We start from the raw sequence: 15,255 nt of genomic DNA on the forward strand, positions 1-15,255 counted from the left end.
TAAATTGCAGGCAAGCTGCAGATGAAAGGGAATAAGCGCACTGCACTTTAAGAAATTTACTAAAACATATGTAAGTGAAGTAACTACAGTTTTGTGTTAATAATTTAAACAAATGAAATTTAAACATAACTTTATGAAATTAATCAGCGAAAAGTATAGGGTATTCAAAAGTACGTAGTACAAGAATGGCTGATCTTAAAATATCTTCTTGCTACATTTTTTTACGTTACCAATTTCTTTTATTTCCCTAGAAATAATGAAGAACTCAAACTTTTAAACAATCTTAAAACTATTTATTAGGATTTTATTAATTTATTATTTAGCTAAGAAAATTTGTATGTTTCCTAAAAATTAAAGCAAAAAAATTGGTTTAATATCAAATTGTTTTTATTTTTTTTTTCCAATTTTTCAGGGAATTCTTTTAAATAAAATATACAAGTATTCCTTAGAGTAGAGTCATCGCCATCCGCCAAGGTCCAGGCAAACTTTCTGCTAAAGGAAATGCGGCCAATTTGTTGACGCTGCACTTCTTCCCTTTTGGGAAACCCCCTTTTCCACCCATTTTCCGCTATCGCGGCCTTCAAACCTGACAGTCGCCGTGGGCGCTGCAAAAATGAATAGAAAAATGGCAGCAAAAAAAAAGGAAAACATGACCAAACGAAAAGCGAATCATCACGCAACAATATAAAACGTTAACTATGATTTATGACACAGCCAAAGGTTCCATCTCGAAATTGCCCTCTTTTTGTTATGGAAAGTTTTTCATTGTCGGCTAATTAAAATATTGAAAATATTTTTTTGGTTGGAGTAAGGATTATATGGGATGTAGGAAAATGTATACAGGTTAACAAAATATATCATTTATCATGGGAAAAAATTGTTTTTTAATGGATGTAAATTGTGTGAATTTTAGTGTATTTCATTTTATCAAATAAATTTCTCTGTATACTACAATTATGTGTGCAACTCTTAGAGTATATTTATTCTTTATCTCAGGACCATTAAAATCTAGAAATTAAATCATAGTTTTGTTGTTTTTGATAATAAAAATGTGAAAAGTTTGTTTGAAATGTATATTTACTGAGAATTACTGGGTATAAGACCTAGCACATTTTAGTGTTTTAGCTTTCTTAATTTGTCAGCACGTCTTGCTGTTTCAATGGAAATTCTCATTACCACTATTAGTATTTTCATCCATTATTTCGATAATCGAAAGCTGTTATCCGATGGATGGAAGGACTTGACTTCTCCATTTACTGTTATCCATTTACCATCAAAATTAAAATCGGCAAGTTGATTGGCATTGGCAAAAAGGAAAGGAGCAGTAGATGCCTTCGATGCTCATCTCAAATGCCTATTTTTTGGTCCATGTAATGAAACACTCAGAATGGAATGTGGTCGGAATGAATGGCCCAAAGTTAGGGGTCTGGCTGAAATGAAAAATCATGCAAATGAGTTTAGAAGCAAAATGGCTAGCGGCCGAAAAGCAAACCCAACGAGATGGAGTATTGGGTTGGTTGTTGAGATGCACTCGCGTATCTCTTTAAAAGCCCCATCTACTCCTCGATGTTGGAAATAATGGTCTCGAAAAGGAGATTCAATTCACCATTTACATTTATCTATGGGTCGACACTTTAGATGCCCTGTTCACGCATTATTGAGAAGTGATTGAGATTATTATATTTTTTTAAATAATGTATCTGGTGTACTTCGTCTTAAGCTTGCACTTATAATGTTCGAAGAAGTGGAATTCCTTAAATGCATAATTGTGCTCTTAATTAAGACACTCTTAAACTGAAACCGAAACACGTTAAAAAGGAGCAAGAGTTGGCATAGATAAAGCCAAAGGGAGTAACTTCATGAAGACGAGGAAATTACCAATTATGAGCAGAACGCCCTGGTTGGAGCTGAAAATGTGAACTCAAATGCTCTGCAACTGGGCGTGCGAATGCAATTTACTTGCCACGGCACAAAGATTCGACCAAAGACGGGGGAAATGGTTGGTTAACTGACGAACTATCTCCGGCCAGATTTGCAGTCAGAATCCTTGCAGCAGATGCCTGCACTTCAACGGCTTTTTGGTAGTCAAACAGAAGCCCCAGGCTTCTGATTTTCTTCCATCTCTTTTACTTTCTCCACTGCTTTCGCCTTCTTTCTTTGTCGGAGGAAAGTTTAACAAGAGTTGGCCACAACAATTGTAATTAAAACCAATGCAAAGTCAAAGCTGATAAATATCTTCCTTAAAACAACAAATTTACTTAAGTGGACTAGTTTAGGAAGAATTTATTTGTCATGTTCTAGGTCGCGAGTTTTGCCCGAAAATTTTGAATATTTAAACCAACGCAAAAGCTTAATTTAATGTGGCTTTTAGCAGCTCAGCAGCACGTTCATTTTGTGTTTTATTAACTTTATAATTCCTTGCACATTTTGAACTCACTGTCTATAATTACTGCGTCAAATGAACTTAAAACCGCCATTTTTAAAAGTGTGGTTATATAAAGCTTTAACTGTTGCTAGATGTTTTTTTTCGGAATTATAACCACTTCACCAATCCCTGTTCCTACTTTTCATCCTGGCACCTCCGGTAACCCCGACTAACCTTATGGAATGACCAACTGGGGAGCTGCCATAATACAATTTATACGACAACACTTTAGTGCAAAGTTTATGCCCAGTGTTTACAACGTGCCATAAAAGCCGGACAATGCGTGGTCCAAAAGGGGGCGGTGAAAGTGGGCTGAAAGAGGCGTGAGAGGGGAATTAAAGGGGGATGAAAGGTGCTGATTTTGGAGAGGGGAAATATATGGTGGTTAGTTGGGCGCGTAACAAGTGCAGTTCGTATAAGTGGTGCGGTTCGGAATAGGAGTTCATTGCCATTCTGGGTTAATTTTCCGTTCTCACCATCTTGCCGTCTCATTCTGCAACACTTGCACCATCTCTTTCCCCCAAACCGCCTGCCGCCCTGCTTTGGCCATTGATGCCCTCTTGTTTGTCGCCTGAAATTGGCAGCTACTAAAAACGAAGTAATAAACTAACTCCAGCACACATACTCTGTGGATTTTTGCGGCTAAATACGGTTATGGCTTATGGGCTATGGTCCACCCCAAATAATAACAAATATGGGGATTTTACAACACCATCCCCGATCCCCGCCGACGCGTCGTTTTTAATGCTCCTGACAAGTGTGCGTTGTCATTGTGTGTGAATCGGGATTAAACTTCGTCTGGGGATTATTTAAACACATATAGTCCGAGCTGAAATAAACCGAACTGATTTTCAGTCTAGCCAAAAGTTAGACAGGCTATTAAATGTAAGCAAAAGTTGACGAAGAGGATCATCTGGCTGCACTTTGGGATCAATTAATCTGTTTGCGAGTTGTTAAACAGAAGTAAACAGTTTTTTTTAATTCATATAAAATAATTTTTGGTTTTCAAACGGCTTAAACTTGACAGTAACAACCTTTCATATAAAATTAAAAATTGAAAAATGGGCGGTTATAAAGGTAATTTAATGAGTGTTAAAACATTTTGGAGGAAATTTGCCTTTAGGAGATTCGTCTTTTTGGCAGTAATTCTTCAATTAATTTAAATTTAGGATTAAAGCAAGTGAAGCTAAAGGTTTAACATTACAAGAAAACAAAACAACATAAAATATTTATTTTAAGAATAAATGGAATATGTCCACAGAAGAATTTCAAACGAATGCGAAATCTCGCAGATCTTTTTTAGGGATAAAAATATCAGTTCATAGTGATAGATGGGCGGTTTTCCCCCATTTCCACCCACACAAACTGAAGCTAATTGAGATGACAAACGCCAAACACATCGCTCCATCAGTGAGTCAGTGCAGCGAGTTAGAAATTGCTCTTCTGCTTTTCCAATTTCTGGCTTTTCCTGCTTTTTGGCTTTTCGCTGCGCTGTCTTTGCTCGACTTGAGTTCCACATTTCGGGACCTCTTTACCATTTTCTCGTCCACTGGTGGTTGGTGGTCGTCCTGAAAAGTTCTTGAACGGAAACGGACTCCGAGGGAGTGGCAGACTCATCGCGAGTGACTCGATTTCCACTTGAGTAAACATTAACGTGCCGGACGCTCCATTGAAATTCAAGCGAGCAATTCATTTCCACTTAATTTTCAACGCTCTTTTTTCACCAAAATTTTTCTTTTTCTCTGACGATTCCTTTCGGGCTGCCTGATTTTTGTCATTTCCCTTTTTGACTCGGTTGATTTTTTTTAGCTTGTTCTTTTTTTTCTTGAACGAAATGTGTCGCAAATTAGTCTGAAGTGTCTCTCCAAAGGCAAATTTATGAAAACTTTGAGAGGGCCAATCGTGTAATTTGTGGCACTCTGAGTGGTCAAATTGAAATCAATTAAATGCGGTCCGGCACGTGTCAGTTTTAAGATTTGATTAGCTTCCGTTTCGGTTAGCGTTTCGATTAAAATTAATGGCCTTCGAAAGGAAAATTCGTTTGCCACATTTTCTCCGAGTATAACATAAATTTTCCGACCTCAATTAAGAACGTCTGGGGGCTAGAACGTATCAATTCTTTTGTTTGAGCAAACGATTACACGAAGCATCTGTCGAATACATTTTCCCACTGAGCACTGTTTTTCTAGCTGATGTCCCAGCAATTGTTGGGCGACAAATAGCTAATTAAATTTCTTCTTTGAGGCCTAGGGCTCGTTTGCTCCTTTGGTCTAATTGTCACCTGGCCGGGCCAATTGATTAATTGGAGTCTGAAAATTAGCAGGCCTAAAGCGACCGCAGGCCCTTTTAGTGGGCTCTTGGTTTGATTACATATTCAATTTTCGGTGAAATTAACAAATCATTTGAGCGGTTCCTGAGGCCTTCAAATGGTTAGATAGTGGTTAAATGTTATTTTCTATTTTAAAGGAACGGGCAAATCGTTACTAAGTAAACGAAGGTGATTAGAAACTCTAATGTTTGTCTACAAAACAAGTTGATTATGTTTATATGGATTGTGTTTCTGTAGCTCTTAGGGGCAAGCCCGTGTCTTAATTTACAAACTTTGCTTTCAACTGAATTATTTATATTGGCATTTAGCTAGTATGTAAATCCTTTGCTATTCCTTTCAGATAATAACAATTTCATCAACCTAATTATTTTCAAAGCTGGCAGAACTAAGAGAATTTCCACACTATATTTTGAGCTAACTTTTGACCACCGAAAATTTAGAAGGAAAAGGGGACAGCTATTTCCAAAAGCAGCCGGCACTTTGAAATGCTTCTGAAAATGGGCTCGAAAAACTTTTGATTTACTGTAGGTAAATGTTATTGTTGCCTGCCGCAGCTGCCACTGAAGTTCTGACGATGTTGCTGCTTTTGCTGTTGTTATTTAGCAAAACTTTTCACTGCAAGTTGAGTTAATTTGTATTCTCAACTCAATTGCAAAAGTTTAACCGAGCAAAAGATTTATAAAGTTTATATGCAATAACAAGTCAAAAGGCTTTGGCAGTGTGGAAAATCACTAGCAGTTGGAAAAGCGCCACCAGTAACTGCAGAATACGAGTTCCTGGCGAAAAACAATAAACAAAGATGACTGGCGTTGCCGATTCGGGTGCAATAAGTTTTCCCGCAATAGAGATGAACACATCAAAGGATCAAGCAAATTCGTTGGCAATCAAACCGAACGTAATGACCCACTGAATACTTATCACGTATAAATATTGTTGGACAGCAAAAGACCTGTAGAGAAATGTAGATATAATTAATAAAAAATAAATTATTTCATATATGTTTTCATAAATGTTTTATTTTGTTTTTACTTTACTGACACTTTACAGCACTTACTTTATCGCGAATTAAAAATAAACTATTCGAAAATAGTTGGTGCAGCAAGTGAACAGTACAGCTAGTACTACCCCACTTATTGTCTGCCAAAAGGCAAAGAAGCAACGAACAGAGAAAGCTAGTAAAAGGACGGCAAGCTGGAGGCATTTGCAATCAGCTTTTGATAAGCAGCAAATGGCCAGTCAAATGATAACGAGTCCGATTCCCATTTCCAATCGATGCTACCACTCCTCCGATCCGGACGACATAATAACCGAGCTCGATTGGAGGCAGAAAAAGTAGCAGACGATTCGCCGTCGGTTGACTTTTATGCCACTTACTGCACCCGAAGGACGATGCAAAATGAAGGAAAGGGAACGGGAGGGCAGTGAAAGGCAGCAAAATTAGTTTGGCCTGCGGCTAAAAAGTCAATTTTCATAACAATTTCCGACTCTCATAATGAAGCTTCGGTTTTTGTTGTCGATTTTACTGCGCCAAAGAGGCAGCGAGATAGAAGGAAATGCGGCGGAAAAACAACCATGGAAAATAGAGTTCTGCTTTAGGTTCGATTATTCTGTGTATCTCTTGAATCAAAACAATACGTAACTTATTAAGTAGACAGCTAACGTGTTAGTAAAATATATAATCATAATCTAATTTAAGCCCCAAAATGGATAATTGTTTTACTAGAGTACCATTTTCACATTAAATGCAAACCGCACCATATGTTACTGTTTAAGCCAAAATCCTTGTTGTTCCTCGATTTTGTTCCATGAATTATTTCCCAGTTCCTCATTTGTTTCGCCCATTATTCAAATACAGGGGCGTGGCACTGAGCTCTCCTCCTTGATTTAACGTGCAGCTGCGACTGCACTGTCACAAGGTTTTCCACGCTAGTTTTTCACTATTTACACGCTTTTTTGTTTGTTACGCTGCCTTTATAAAATATGCATTTGCAGCATTATTAAAAATGGAAGGCGCATTGTTAGGGCTCCTGCTTGTGTAGGTGGCATTGAAACGGTGAAGAAAAGTTTGCAGTTGCAATTTCGCTGGCGGCACACGCGGCGTATGGGTAATGTCGGCTCTGCATATGCATAAAAGATTTGGACCCGTTCGAAATTGCTGCAGCATAATTTCGCATAAATTCCGTTGACATTTTTTAATCTATGTTGAAAGTTTTCGTACATATCCGCTCGTTGTCCCGTATATATGTATTTATTTCTCCATTTGCATAAATCCCAATTGCATTGCACTTTTGCCTTCTTCGGTGTCTCAATGGCCAAATAAAATATCTTCGCTTTCGCCGCTCGGCTCTTAAGATGCTCAGCTGGCTGCACTTTAGCCCCAGCCAACAACTCCTTCCCTGGCTCTCAGGATTCATAAAATGTGTATGAAGCGTGCAAAATGTTTTAAATTTATTACAATAAGACGAGCTGGAGTCGCGTCTCTGGGTCGTAGAACGCAAATGCGACATAAAACGCTAAAAGATAAAGCAAACTTAGCCAAGAAGCACGGCGGAAATCCGGAATGAGAAGGAAATTCGCAATACTCTAAAATAAATAAGGCAGCTAAATAAGCTAATTCTTAATGTGCATACCGAATAGAATGAGATAGTTTCCTGGATCTTTTAACCCCTGTACGCTACAAATTATATAAATAAGGTTATAATGTTAAATATTTAAAATATTTGTTATTATTCCATACATTTATAAGCTCATGCAGTAAATGATTTAATTCCTAATTTTCTTAATTTTTAATGTAATAAGTACTGAATTCTCCTTCCTCCACTTTACTTTTAAAAGGGTATTGAGAATTCATGAGCGATGATAATATAAAATAAACTGAGGGCAGATAGCTATTTCGATTGGGTCTGGCCACTTTTTATGCGCTCCTTAAAGTGCGTCGCATAAAAATGACGACGCATGGAGGAATGTGTGTGCACAGGTGACCCCAACCGTTCCGCCATCTACCTTAACCCAACACGACCTTTCTCTCTCCTCTTCACCGGTGCTGAATGCAATGCGAGTGACAACACTCGAGGCAAGTTGGGGAAAGCGGGCGTGGAGAGTGGGTGGTGGGGTCACGTGAAGGTGGAAGCTGATACATGTCGCTTGTTCTGCGTTTATGGGCCAAAGGCAAAAGTGCGTGAGTGGTTGTGAGTATGTACAGGGGTCACTAAAGTATAAGGAAATTCCATGATCATTTAAACAAGAGTGGTGAGAAGGGGAAAATAACATTCATTACCGAACCCAAATGAATGGGGTAAATATTTTAAACATATATATAAATATAGTTAACTTTACATTGTATCACATTACCAAACAATTGACACTTTTAAACATTAATTTATTAATAAAATGAATTAAGTACACATCGAACATCATTTAGAGATATTACTGTTGCTCATATTTCGGTTTCCATCGTTCGTTGTTTTATTTGCCAGTTTTCTCTGCGTCTGTTCATCAGTGGCAAGTCCGCAATGCCTCAACTTTCCATCTGCACGTTCCTCCCTTCAAACGCATTTATTACAATGCTTTTGGGCCACTTTTTTCCGGCCTTTTAACTGAAAAATTGGCACGGCGCATCGCCTGGCATGCAAAGCAGCCGTTTTCGTTTTTTTCTTCTTTATTTAGCCACCCAGTTTTTCTCCCGGTTCTTTGTTGTTGCCGCTGCTCCTGGCATTGTCAGTTGGCCACGCGCTCATCCTGACATGGCTCAAAAGTCGAGGGTTGAGTGTGGTGCGGTCGTGGGTAGAGGGTCGTGGGTCGTGAGTCCCGTCGCCGCCAGTGATGTGGTCTGCTTAGCAGCAACGGAATACTCATCGGAATGCCACAAATCAGTCGAACATTTCAATAAGGCACCCTACATGCTCCTCTTAAAGATAACCTAAAATATTGTTAAGAAGCAACGTTTGGACGTAATATTCTTGCAGCTTGCATTAAAAACGTAGTATCATTAAGTTCGCTTTAAGGTCAATCTCAGATTCTATTAGGTTTAATCCCTAGTCCTATTCTAGGGCATTTGTATTGTTTATCATCGAAGCGTGTCCGCTTGACCACTCACTTTCACTCTCGAATGCTCATTGAAGTGTGTTCAAAATCAATTAATGGCATGTCTTGTTGCTCAAAGTTTGGTTTTGGCCAGGGGCATAGATTCACGCATGGCTTCGGATTGTGTCAAGTGCAAAGCAAACAAAACTTCAGCCAGCGACCCAAAAAGGGGCAAATCAATTTCCTTATCCCTCGGTGCTCTGATTTCCATTCACTTTGATAATGAGATCAAAACATCCAATATACGAATAGTTGATTCCGGTTCAGGTTAGGTCAATATTTGACTCGTTTTCAGCCACAACACACAACACAATTTTTCATGCCGCATCGCTCGAATGGACCTTGGACTTTTCCCTTTTTTTTAATTTTTTTCTTTTTTTGGAAAGGACTTCTCCAACTCCTCTGGCACTGTTCTGTTGTTTGCCTTGGTTCACTGAGTAGCCGCAGAAATTTCATTAAGTTCATCTTGCTGCCAGTGTATGGATGACAAAGGGAATGGGTTAAATGGAAGCCAAAACGACCCCGAAAAATATGCAAAACTGCAAAGGAAGGCGGAGTCTCCGGAAATATATTGTATCCCCAGGGAAGCCGAACTGCAGCTTTGTGGAGTTGCAAGATGGAGATGCCACACTGAGGGTAGAAAGTCAGATAAAGTTCTCTTGAAGAATTTTAGTTCGGAATGTTTGTAATATGCTTAATAAACAGCGAAACATTAAATATAACAAGAACATAGAAATGAGTTTTGAGTACCCATAAGGTTTGGTATTACAGCATAAAGCATTTCCAGGAAACTTTCCTGTCGTGTCCTTTGGGATCTTCTTCGAAATTCCTTTAATATCCCTAAGTCCGCTCAAGTGTCCCGGAAACTCGCGCGGCACTCATTAAACATGCCGAACCCGAAACGGATTCGCAGCCGGAATCTGAATCCGGCTCTCAAATGCGGCCAACTGTTGCTGGAACTCAGCTGGGGACTTGCTGCAGTGACAGGTCGCACTTTTGGACCAATTATACGGTTTGTTAACACACAAAACAGGCAAAATGTAATTACACTTTCTGCTTTCAGGGAGCGGAGCAAGAAAGGCGATGCCGCCTTTCGAAATCCGATTTAATATTGTTAACTGTGTGCAAAACTTCGTCGTTTCATTTTGGCAATTTCACTTGGAGCATTGAATGCACGCAACAAGATACGACGACTATGCAAATGTCGGAGACGTTTGGCAAATGCAAATTGCAATAGCAGCCCCTACTAATGCAATTCCGCGCACTTCCCCCCTTCCCCGTCGGGCATTCGAATACCCCTCAACATAAAGCCGCTTTAATACCCTCCAACTAATGAGCCTACATTAAGGAAATTCGAGAACGCAGCAATTTCGGAGGTGACACCTGCTGCGGATACACTGTGCAAATAGGAAGTAATGTGAAGTTATGATGCAAACATTTGGAAACATTGTTGTAAGATCGAACATATTAACGATATAATATAATTTAATTTAATTTGCTATATTTGTAAAACTACGAAAGTAAGCCAAATGTATATAATTTATTATCGCTCCTCGAATAAAAGTACCTTATATGCTTTCGTGTGGCAGTCGAAGACAGCTTGGCGTAGGAGAGCATTGCAGTTTGTCACGTAATTTATTAAAATGCTATACACACATAAACGGAGGGGCGTGGTCGCTGGGGAGGGGCGGCAGATTGAGCTTAGAGGGACAATTGGCGTAATCATCGTTATGCCATCGTCATAATCAGCGCTGCCATTGTATATGCCTCGCCAGCAGCTCATTGATTTGCAATTATGGAACGTGCTACATTTGGGAAGGCGGTGCGGATATCGCCCCAATCCTTCCGATGGAAAGGGTTGTGCCACCGACCCCCGCTCTTTGCGGTTTAATTTAAATCCGAATTGCGCATTATTCGGCAATAAAACCATTAAATTGGTCGCTTTTGTTTAAGTAATCGAATTAAATTGCTTTGGCGGCTTTACAGATGATATACATATTTCGCCTTAATCTCTAACACTATTAATAGAACTTGTACTAGATTTGAAAGTTGAGACTTTTAAACAAATTTATATTTTTTCAATAGCAAGATTAATTCATAATTTTTTAAACCGTTTATTTTACAACATTTTGTTAAAGATATTACCCCTAAAGCCGCAACTTTAATTCCATGAATTCGTTTTGCTTTCCGTGGCTTTTTGTCGCCATATTACAATGCTTAATTTTATTGCTCGCTTTTATTGTTGTAATTTTGTGAAATCTTCGCCTGTTCTCAGCTTCTTTCGCTGCTGCTGCTTTCTTATGTTAAAAAACTTTTGCAATTGTGTGCGACTTGCTATCTGCGTCGCCATTGTTGTGTCTGTGTGTGCGGGTATAAAAATTAGCCTCATTTTGTTTGGCTTTTGTGCTCTTCTTACCATTTCAAGGAACGCGGGGGGTGGCCCTGCAGTAAATCAAAAGTTGAAAATTATAATAAAGTCACTTTTGCTCTTGCTATATCATGTGCCACCTCCCGAAAACCATAGCTGCCCCCGCCCATTCTATCCACATCTGTCTCTGCTCAAGTTTTATCAAGTTCAGTTGCAGCAGAAGCCACAAAAAACTTATTTTCTCGTGCTGGTGTGGCTAATAAAAAGCCAAAACAATTTAGATTAACTGTAAATTGTGTTATTTTGTTTAGCCAGTGAGTGGATTTGTAGTCCTTGTTGCTGTAGCTGTTCGTAATGCTCGTTTGAGCTGGTAATTTGTGACTGCCCCGAAAAGTAGGCAACACTTTTGAAAGCCCTGCCAAAAAGGAAGTCCATTCACAAAACTCCAGGCTGTAAACGCTAAAAATCAACTGGCAAAAGGGGCGTGGTGGCTACCAGCAGCTGCCATTGGGATAAATTATGCTTGAATAATTACAAGGAACATGAACAAGCTAATTTTGAATGGGTCGAATAATATGATTCGAGCGAAATGCACAGAGGCTCGCTACAAAAATGAGTAACACATAAACGCAATCAAAAAGCGTTATGTTTATGTTTAATATTCCGATATATACTTAAATTCATGTATGCTCGACGAAATATACTTTTAAAAAGTACTGAGTGTAACAATTATAGTTAACATAGCTTTTATTACCAAACTCTTTAAGCGACCCTTGCTAGTGTTGCAATGGAAAACAGAGGACTTGACTTCCGCAAATTTCTTGGGCTTCCTCCTCCGAGTCTCCGAATCGCTCGTTCTGTGACATTTGACTTGCTTTCGGTGCTGCTTCTTTGTCTACGAAATCGGTTGAAATGGCCACTCAATGCGCTCTGTTAATTTTGCTCCACAAGTGAAACTGGGACTCTGGGCAAGGGCTTAGGCCGAGCTATCACTAAATGCGCTTGAATTATTTATAAAAGGCATATTCATGAGCACTGGCGCACTACCAGCAAGGTAAGTGGGTGACTGTGAATCCATGGGATTGGGAATGGGCATGGAACCTGGGGAAACGGAAATGTTAACTAGTTTGAGCAGAAGCGAAGCTGCTTGACAATGGCATTAGAATGTCGAAAAGTTTTAGCCCGGCAACCGCTTACTCACTCAATTAGCACGGTCAGCTCTCCAGCTTTTTATGCAAATCTCTGTGGGCGGCAAAATTCGTAATGGGGGCGTGGCAATGAGAGCCATTAGATGGTACATCAACTGTACATTAACTTGTCTGTTTTTGTTTCATTAGCAAGGACAGCAAAAGGGGAACACTTGGAAAAAATAGGCCGCTTGAATCATAATCTTGCATTTATTATATTTAATTATTAATTACGTAGATTTTATTGAAACTAAATCGTTACTAAGCCAAGTATGTAAATGCTTACCTAAATTATATATAAAATTTAGATACACTTGCAATTACTTTATATATAAAAAGATAGAACCGAATTTCAGTAAAAAGTTAAAAACTATTTCCACTTTAATTATGCACTTTTTCAAATTTAATTATAAAATTGTATAAATTTTTAAAGCTATCTCTTTCCTAGTGTAGGTGACTTTGGAGGACTGGTCCATATCCTGCGGCTTCTTAAGTCCCACGTCCTGGCAGCTTGACAGCGGCAGCATCAACTGAAGTTGCAACAGCAGGAGGCGACCACAAGCCTTTAACAATGGCCAGCAAGGACCAAAGGCGAAACCGAGGCAGAAATAATAGGGGACAAGGCGGAATTGCGAGAATGTTATTTGGCTTTTGCATATGGAACGAATGATGATGGCACTTTCAGTGGATTGCCTGAATATCGAGTGCGTATGAAAGATGAAACGCACGAGGCAAAAAGGAGCAATAAAATAACAAGAAATATGGCCAATCGATGAATGGTGGTAGGTGCACTAAAAGTGCAAGGTAAATAACCAAAGAAAAGGATACACGAACGAAGAGAGTGGAAAGGTGGATCAACTTGCCATATCCGCAGGAAAAATTTAATTCTTTAACAGAGTTTATTGAAACATTTTCATTAAAGGTCGCAGCTTATTTAAAGAGTTTGCCTAACATAATTTTCACTAAGACTTACTGTTTCATATTTTTTAACAATTGAAATGTATCTAAATGCAATTTGTTGATCACTTAACAAACGAGTGGTATTTTAACCCAAACGCTTCGGTGCAATATGTCATTTCTGGCGGGCATCACTCAATCTGCCCTGAACATCAACTGATTTTCCACCCACCACCACCCACTCTTTGGCTTTGTGCGTGTGACATATGCAAATATGTGTTTATGCATCGCTACCTTGACTTCGCTTTTCCCATGCCGCAGCATACGCATTTTCCTCCGTACAGTTGTGCATGAAATGTGTAAATACGTTGAGTTAGCAAATCAGGTCACAAAAATAAAACATTAGATTCCTATTGCGATTTTAAAGCTGTAAGTGAAGTCATTTAAATAATTAAAATTTATAGATAAATTGATGGTCAAAGCGTATCTTCTAATTCTAATTATAATTGAATTATAATTATACAATTATATTATAATTTAATTGTTATAATTTTATACAACTACTCCAATTTTGGCCCGTGCTGTATTTGTTTGTCATAATCAAATACACTTGCACGTTGGCAAAGGGAGGACCATAAAAGTTAAGTAAATATATAAACACGATTCGGCTTACGCTTGCCTGCTCGTCAGCCTCTTTATTATTGTTGGTTGTTGAATGTTGTTGCTGGTGATGTTATTGATATACGTGTATATATATATATATATATATATGTATATATGTACTATATCAATACATATCTGTGCCGCACTAACGTAAATCAAAATGTTTGTAAGTTGAGTAAACAACATTGGAAATCAGTTATGTTTTACTGCTTTATAAACTACCCAATAAATGACCCCGGTGACTTTTAACGCCAGTGCACTTTGTCCGTAGATTCGAAAAACGTGAATTTCCATCTTTTTTTGCGCTGACCTTTTTCGTAATTTTTACGATAAATTGCGCGTGAATGATGCATAAATCAAACGAAGTTGAGGCATTTTATATACGAGCCTGTATATGAGCTCTGTCAAATGTATCGACCGAGTGAAAATTTACATAGCATCCGTTTTGGGTCCATCAAGCGGTGATAAATATGTAGGTGCATGGTAATAAGAGGCGGCAGAAAAATATGCACATGCATTTTTAACAACGATTTAAGGATGAATTTCATGAAAATCGAGCTTGATGAATAAAAATATCAATTTGGATTGACGGAATTAAGGGATTTCATTTGAGAGACAACTCAAAGAGCTTTGTATTTGAAGGACAGCTCATAAAGAATATATAACACGCTCATCAATGCATTACACGATATTTTTTAGGTCCAACTTTAATCTTTAATGTATTAAAAGGGGTTTTTTTAACAAAATCAAAAGATTTATATATTTTATTAAAATTACTGTTTATTTATGACACATTTATGTAGAGCTGTCCACATTTAGGGGGATTATGGCGTCGGATCTATTCGCTCCCGATTTATATGAAAGTAGGCGAGAAAAATTAGGAAAACGGCCAATCCGACGAGTCCGCACCAGAAGCCAAAGGTTCCGCAATTGAAGCCATCCCGGTATACCTCGCAAATGTCCCCGCCAACAATCAGATTCAGTTTATCCTTGACGCCAGGTGATCCAGCCATGGAATGTTTTTCCGGCTCCCCAAATTGGAGCCACAAATTTTGAAGTGTTTCCAAAAGGCCGAGAGTAATGTGTGGGCCACAGGCTCCTGGGATTAGGATTCGTGTACGCCGTGCCCCATCGAAAAAGTACGCTAACAATGATGAATCATCATGGAGGGCAACAGGATATGCCTGCAACGTAATTGAATTTAGTGCTAATGATGGCATTGACGATAGAACATAATATTCGGCATTAATTCAAGCAGACATTAATTGATTGATTATTTGATTACATTATTGTCAATATCACA

General features: G+C 38.6%; 1 protein-coding gene across 1 annotated transcript; it reads right to left on the reverse strand.

The window, feature by feature from the left end:
• Nucleotides 1–14,714: 14,714 nt before the first annotated feature.
• LOC6732600 lies at nucleotides 14,715–15,046 on the reverse strand. The gene has a single exon (XM_002079683.4). The coding sequence runs from the start codon at nucleotides 14,963–14,965 to the stop codon at nucleotides 14,777–14,779; it is 189 nt and encodes a 62-aa protein (XP_002079719.1). The 5' UTR covers nucleotides 14,966–15,046; the 3' UTR covers nucleotides 14,715–14,776.
• Nucleotides 15,047–15,255: the final 209 nt, after the last annotated feature.

Source organism: Drosophila simulans, chromosome 2L (genome assembly GCF_016746395.2).
Source record: "Drosophila simulans strain w501 chromosome 2L, Prin_Dsim_3.1, whole genome shotgun sequence".
Lineage (NCBI taxonomy): Eukaryota > Metazoa > Arthropoda > Insecta > Diptera > Drosophilidae > Drosophila > Drosophila simulans.